Below are 7357 nucleotides of genomic sequence, written 5' to 3' on the forward strand. Positions count from 1 at the left end.
TGGCTGTCCTGGAACTCACTCTGTAGACCAGGCTGGCCTCGAACTCAGAAATCTGCCTGCCTCTGCCTCCCGAGTGCTGGGATTAAAGGTGTGCACCACAACTGCCCAGCTTTAATTCCTTTCTGAACCCACTTACCACAGACAAGGTCTTGTGAAGTTTAGGCAGCAGTCAAAAACACTTTGTAGTAAAGGGTTCTCTCAAACTCCTGATCCTCCTGATGCCATCTTTCAAATGCTGGGATTCACAGGTGTATGCAGCCATGCTTGGCAGTTTTATCATTCTCAGGTCATTGATGATACTTGGTGATTGCCTAATTCTAAATTTCAGGAGTCTGAGATTCCTTCCACTCTCTGGGGACCTTGAGGGTGGATGGGAAATGCCAATTAATTGAACACCCATGCTTACTTGTGCCGTTCTTGGCATTCCCCAGACAAGGAGAGCAGTGGTACAATCTGCGTCAGGCTTTGAAACAGAGGCTGCTGAAGCCTGCCGAGGCGGCACTCTACACAGATGCCTTAAACGAGGTTATCAGTGACTTTATCACCCGGCTGGACCAGGTTCGGGCAGAGAGTGCATCAGGGGACCAGGTGCCAGACATGGCTCAACTTCTTTACCACCTTGCCTTGGAAGGTAGCCTTGCTGGGAGAGTGAGGGTGGGGGTGGGGGTGGAGGTGGGGTCTCAGTCCTCTGGCTTCACCTGCTCTGACAACCTCTACACTTCCCAGCCATCACCTATATCCTGTTTGAGAAAAGGATTGGCTGCCTGAAGCCCTCCATTCCTGAGGACACTGCCGCCTTCATCAGATCTGTTGGGATCATGTTCCAGAACTCAGTCTATATCACTTTCCTTCCCAAATGGACGCGTCCTCTGCTGCCCTTTTGGAAGAGATACCTGAATGGCTGGGATAACATTTTCTCCTTTGGTGAGGTGTCTTCATTTGGGGCCAGGGAAGGAAGCTGGCCTGTCCCCTGATGACCTTCACAGTACCTACTCGTGGGGCGATTTAAACACACTCTGTTTTCCATGCAGGGGAGAAGCTGATCAATGAAAAAGTCCAGGAGCTAAAAGCCCAGCTACAGGAAACTGGGCCAGATGGAATCCGGGTATCTGGCTACCTGCACTTCCTGCTGACCAATGAATTGCTCAGTCCTCAGGAGACCATCGGCACCTTTCCTGAGCTGCTCTTGGCTGGGGTGGACACGGTACATCAGCAAGGGACTGACAAGGGGAGCAGCATTTGGGATGTAAACCAACCAACAGAAGGAAGCCTGACAAGGAGACCGGGGACGGCCTGATTTTACCCTGTCCTGTCCCCAAGACCTTCCCCTTCCTCTCTACCCCCCGAGCCTGACCTGGCTTCTTCTGTATCACCATGGTTGTTTGCCCCACTGAGGCAAATAGAACTGACCCTTTTGTTAGGAGGGATTCTATCAGCCCTGGGACTCTCTCAGTCTCCGTGTCTCTGTCTCTCTCTCTGACAGTGGAGAGATTCCTCCCACAGGATTCCAATTCCCTTGCTGCAGTTTAGGTAGAGAGCTGAAAACTCGTTCACAAACTCCTACTGTACCCAGGGGGCGTGCTTCCAGCATTTCTGTGGCACATTCCTTTCTATTGTCCCCCTCTATGGCTGAAATGCAGTCTTCCTCCATATTGGTCCTTACTCCATTCCACCTCTGGGTTCATGTTTACTATAGAGGTCCCCAGGAACCCTGGTCTCTATTTTCTGTCATCCCAGTGGCTTTCTCGTACATTGTATCCACATCCACTCACAGACCATCCCAGCACACAGCTAGCCTCTTCCCGTGAAATTCCCGCCTTACTTCATTTTCATCTTCCATTTTATTTCCTAGACATCCAACACACTGACATGGGCCCTGTATCACCTTTCAAAGAGCCCAGAGATCCAGGAGGCCTTGCACAAGGAAGTGACTGATGTGGTGCCCTTCGGGAAGGTGCCCCAGCACAAGGACTTTGCCCACATGCCTCTGCTAAAAGCTGTGATTAAGGAGACCCTGCGGTAGGATATGATCCCATGTGCATAGAGTCTAGATGGAAGTTATAATCAGACAGGAATGGAAAGTGGGGACTGCCAGAGGCTGGAAGTTAGGGACGAGAGTGCTATGGGAAGAAAGTCTAGCACCAGAAAATCAAGGATCAGCGTAGACTTTCTTTTCCCTGCAGCCTCTACCCTGTGGTTCCCACAAACTCCCGGATCATCACAGAAAAGGAAACTGAAATTAATGGCTTCCTCTTCCCCAAGAACGTGAGTGAGCTAGAGTACCGTGTGCCCAAGAACGCCTGCAGCCTTGGCTGATAGTCACACTGCCATTCTCCCTCCGTAGACACAGTTTGTGTTATGCCACTACGTGGTGTCCCGGGATCCCAGTGTCTTTCCTGAGCCCAACAGCTTCCAGCCTCACCGTTGGCTGAGGAAGAGAGAGGCTGATAACTCTGGGATCCTACACCCATTCGGCTCTGTGCCCTTTGGCTATGGGGTTCGGTCCTGCCTGGGTCGCAGGATTGCAGAACTGGAGATGCAACTGATGCTGTCGAGGGTGAGCAGGGGATGTGCGGAGGGCTGTGTGGGTCAGGTAAGATGGAGGGCTTTGGGGAGAGGAGAGACTGGAAGGTCTAGGGTAGATGCCTATGAAGGGAACAGGAATTGGAGAGCAAGAGTGCAGTGGCCCTGCCCTCTCTTCCTGACAGCTGATACAAAAGTATGAGATGGTCCTGGCTCCCGGGTTGGGAGAAGTGAAGTCTCTGTCCCGCATTGTCCTGACTCCCAGCAAGAAGGTGAGCCTGCGTTTTCTGCAGAGACAGTAGTACCGAGCTGGGCTCCTGCTTCCACGGAGCTTGCTCCAAAAGTCCTGGCACAGAAGTTCTTGGCCAGTCTCATGTCACATGTCACGATGCCAGATTCAACAGGGGAACTCTGTGCCCTTCCCATAGACACCAAATGTCTGGCACAATCTCTACTGAGCAGCACCCACTTGAGGCAGCAGAGTGCCTCACATAACAGTCCTTGGGTATGATTTAAAATAAAATTTAAAATTCAAGGTTTGGGAGAGGGGTCTTTGTTGTTCTATTCAGTCATCCAGCATTTGACTCTCATTTTGTGAGGAATATCTTTTCCCACCTTAGAATCATAGTGGGTGACCCTGCTGAACCCTCTTCTTGGAGCCTGAGAGAGCCCCGTGCTTCCCTAGACCTCAGTGGGAGACTCATTGTGGACACCCAAAAAGGGCACTGTGACATTACAGCTGTAGATGTAAAAGTTACCCACTAGGCACCACAATCAGTCCCTATAGCTCCAGCTACCCTGGAGGCTGAAGCAAGAGAGCTGATTGAGTCCAGGAACAATAGAGTGGGTGTCTGTGTGATGTACCTGGGGATTGGGGGGCCAATGGTTAGTGTTCACAGTCTATAGTTCAGGTAGTAAAGGCATGGTCATTAGTGTGACGATTCCCCTCCCTCAGAATTAAAGTGGAACTACCCAGCTGGCCATGGTGGTACATGACTTGAATCCCACACCACTTGGGAGACAGAAACAGGTGGATCTCTGTGGGTTTGAGGCCAGTTTGGCCTGCATAGTGAGTTGTAGGCCAGTCAGGGATATGTGGTGAAATGCTCTTTCAAAAGAAATTTTTGAAGGAGGAGGAAAAGGAGGAGGAGGGGGAAGAGGAAGAAGAGGAAGAGGAAGAAAAAGAAAAGCAAGCAAGCTGGGAGGTGGCTCAGTGGTTTGTAAAACACGTGTCACAGAAGTGTGAAGACCAGAGTTCAAGTTTCCAGAACGTATGTAAAGCTAAACAAGGTGGGAATGATGGAGTCTGGATTCCTGGTTCTCCAGTCCCAGGAGAGGGCAGTACACACAGGAGATTCCCCAGAAGCACAAGGCACTGCTTAATTGCATCAACACAACATAGAAACCCTGTCTCAACCAAGGTAGAGGGGTAGGACCCACGTCCACTGATCTGCACTGTGAGACACTCACACTACATGCTAACCCCACAATCACACTCCAGGGTGGCACACTTATGCTTGCAAGCATACACAATAAAATAAGTGAATGAAAAGGAATTTTAAAAGACAGTAAAAATATGAATCCACTCTTTCTTCATTGGACCACTGGATCTGAGGGCCCCTGTCATCACAGGGGAGGGTAAAGGCAGACGAAGAGACCCAGAATTTACTGAGATTAATTTCTTTCTACCTGGTGAACTGAGGTCATGGTAGAAACTACATCCAATGTTACAGGATCAGTGGTATTTCCTGCAGAGTCCCATTTGTAGACTGGGTTTCACCTCCTGTGTGAGTAATTAATTAATAAACACTCCTTATCATTTTGTTACAAATCAAAGAGTAAAAAAAATGTTGGCAGAATAACATTCTATGCACAAAAGAAAGGCCACTTGCAGCTTTTGTCAATTGCAGATTTCCCTTCAAGTCTTTGAATTCAGGAGACATAAGGAGTTTGGCACAAGTTCTCAATGACTGTAGCAATTGAGCAAGCCTATAGCATCCAAGATTGGGGCTTGCTCTTCTCTCTCTCTCTCTCTCTCTCTCTCTCTCTCTCTCTCTCTCTCTCTTTCTTTCTTTCTTTCTTTCTTTCCTTGATTGTTCATTCTTAAGGATCTGAATACAAGATCTTCTGTCTGGTGGGAAGAGACGGAGGGGATGAAACAATGTCCATTGGTGAGTTCTAAGGAGCCTCCCCTCCCCCCCATCCTCCCATGCAACAGTGTCAGGCTCACCCACTCCAGCAGACAGCTCTAGAATCAAGGGCTGTTCAGTGTTGGCCTCCAGCATCTTGGAAGGCCAGGAGAGTGAGCTGGCAGAGAGTGGTGATGCACCAGGAGAGTGAGCTGGCGGATGGTGATGATGCACCAGGAGAGTAAGCTGGTGGATGGTGGTGATGCAATGGTGGCTTCCACAGGGGGAGAACAGCCAGGGTTCCCAGGAGCAGGGAACACGAGTGTACATGGTCCAGAAACCAAGCATTTCAGGCTCCTGTCTAAATCCATAGGCTGCAGGCTCACTGCCCCACTGAGCTCAGCCCTGATGCAGGAGCAGGGAAAGGAGTAAGCAGGGACAGGACACACAGACGATCCAGGACTGATTGCAGGGTCTCTGGTTCAGGGACTTGCAGCCTTGACTCTGTGGTTCTTTCATCGTCCTGGTGCACTGGGCATGCCCAAAGGCTTCCAAGAGTATAGGTAGCAAGGACAATCAGGGAAGGCTGGAGAACCTGTGGGAAAAAGAGGAAACAGTGACCAAACCGGGAAGAGGAGGTACCTTCCCAGAAGGGATCTCACCATCTACTGCTAATTGGGTGGGATGTCTGCCCCATCTTTTGGCAAGGACCACACAACCAAGCACCATTCCAGGACAATCTGCAGTCTGACAAACTCAGAGATGAGCAGTCGGTGGGCACTGCCTCCTGCGTCAGCCCATGATGATGGCGAAGATGTATCCAACAGAAGTCTGCTAGCTTGCTTTATTCTCAAGAGATTCCCAGCAAGTGGGAAGCGAATGAAGTGAACAGAGCAGAGGCAAATGGCTGTCCTGCCTACACCCATCCCTTTCCAGCAGGACCGCATGACCTTAGCTGGAAATGGGGCTAATCAGCGGTCTGTAAAACCCTATGTCAGTTACTATGGGCCTGTGCAATTATGACTGGCACCACTGCCATCTTTGAGGTACCATAACTTGAGATCTAGGAGCTCAAGTTATAAGGATTAGCCCTATAGCTCCTGGCCAAGCCTACCTGAACCAGAGCAGAGCCAGCAGATGGGGGTGAGAGAAGATGAAGGCCAATTCCCCTTCAAGTTCCAAGATCCTTTTGTTGGCTTTCAGGTGAAGAAGATGGCTTGGGTGTGAGAACTCAGGTCTCAGGCACTGAGGGCATCGATTCCAGCAGGGCTGAGCACCAGCGCTTGAAGTATATCAGAGAGGGAGACCACACCCAGAAGATGCTGGGTCTCATCCACCAACACCAGCCTATGCACCTGTAGGTTCACAGTGTTCAGGGAGGGGCTGAGCCTTTGGCTACAACAGTTAAGAGGGCTGGTCCCAAGAAGTAGGGAAAGCCTAACACAGCTCAAGGAGAAAAGGGCATCTCCTGGGAACAGCTGGCCATGGCTTTGACCACTCAGCTGGCTGTGGATCTTGGCACGAGGGCCCTATGAACAGGACCAGACACCTACCATTGCAGATGCCAAAAGTTGGTCATGAAAGGGAAGGTGGGCCTAGTGCCCAGGATACAGGCATGGCAAGAGCTATGCAGAAAAGAAGTAGGCCATCTGTGTTGAGGGCCTGCCCAGCGGGGTGCAAGGTACCTGTTCCCGTGCGATCCTGTCAATGACTTCACCTAGGCTCTCGTGGGGCTGGCAGGAGAGAACTCCCTCCAGACATAGTGTCCTCTGTCTCAGAGCTTCTCCCACACTCATGTCTAGGTGGTTGTAGGTTTGCTGGGCAGCCAGATGCTGGGGCAGGGGAGAGTCATCAATCAACCTCATCACCCAGAAGGCAGCCTGGAGACTGCACTCTGATACACTTGCAAAGGGTAGTCCCACACACTTCCCATCGGTCCCCATTCTGCAACTTCCCTGCAGCAGCCCCTTTTAGTGTTCCCACAGACACTTACAATGACATCAAAGCGGGAGTAGAGGCCCACAACCTGACCTGCAGAGGAGATGAAGGAGAAAGACAAGAAAGAACACACCTCAGAACCAGAGTGTTCTTCAGGGGAAATGAAAAAGTCTTTTGAAATTAGCATCTTGACAGTCGCCCTGCTGGTGTCAGTCAAGGGGCATCAGATAGGTTTAGCATCATTAAGATGCCTGACTTCAGGCCTCCTGTGAGCTTCAGGGAAAACATGGCACGCCTGTGAAACATTTCAGCCTCATAGTGTACAGACATTAGACCTTTAGGTTCAATTCCTGGTTCACAGGAAACAGGAACAGAGCAAGGCACAGCCTTGGCAAATGGACAAATCTGAAGATAGGATTTTAAAAAAAATGTACTATATTTTGTGTGCATTGGTGTTTTGCCTATATGTATGTCTGTGTGAGTGAAGGGTGTTGGATCCCCTGGAACTGGAGTTACAGATAGTTGTGAGTTGCCATGTGGGTCTGGAAATTGAACCTAGGTTCTCTGAAAGAGCACCAACCAGTGGTTTTTTTTTTTTTTTTTTTGGTCCTTTGGTACCATAGCAATTTGAAACTCCTCAGCAAATCATCCAGTAAGATTGAGGATGAAGGAGGGGTCTGCTTTCTGTCAAGTGGGAGAAGGCTCTGCCGGGAGCCTTTCTTGAATAGATCTTGGTCAGATCAATTTTGGAAGAGTAGAAAATTAAC

The 7357-nt window shown here is 50.0% G+C and overlaps 2 protein-coding genes across 2 annotated transcripts in view; one reads left to right on the top strand and one right to left on the bottom strand.

Annotated features, from left to right (window-relative positions):
- The window catches only part of LOC110322436 (sterol 26-hydroxylase, mitochondrial), a 28068-nt gene extending 25010 nt beyond the window's left edge, over positions 1-3058 (top strand). The window contains exons 3-9 of the mRNA XM_021199105.2: positions 432-631; positions 727-924; positions 1032-1204; positions 1853-2019; positions 2184-2265; positions 2345-2557; positions 2709-3058. Coding sequence (XP_021054764.1) covers positions 432-631; positions 727-924; positions 1032-1204; positions 1853-2019; positions 2184-2265; positions 2345-2557; positions 2709-2825 — 1150 coding nt within the window. The 3' untranslated portion in view covers positions 2826-3058. The remainder of the gene's footprint in view (positions 1-431; positions 632-726; positions 925-1031; positions 1205-1852; positions 2020-2183; positions 2266-2344; positions 2558-2708) is intronic.
- Positions 3059-4012: 954 nt separating this feature from the next.
- Positions 4013-7357, bottom strand: part of Prkag3 (protein kinase AMP-activated non-catalytic subunit gamma 3) — a 10531-nt gene continuing 7186 nt past the window's right edge. The window contains exons 11-14 of the mRNA XM_021198626.2: positions 6646-6683; positions 6338-6484; positions 5767-6007; positions 4013-5247 (exon numbers count right to left, since the gene is read on the bottom strand). Coding sequence (XP_021054285.1) covers positions 5891-6007; positions 6338-6484; positions 6646-6683 — 302 coding nt within the window. The 3' untranslated portion in view covers positions 4013-5247; positions 5767-5890. The remainder of the gene's footprint in view (positions 5248-5766; positions 6008-6337; positions 6485-6645; positions 6684-7357) is intronic.

Source organism: Mus pahari, chromosome 5 (assembly GCF_900095145.1).
Source record: "Mus pahari chromosome 5, PAHARI_EIJ_v1.1, whole genome shotgun sequence".
NCBI lineage: Eukaryota > Metazoa > Chordata > Mammalia > Rodentia > Muridae > Mus > Mus pahari.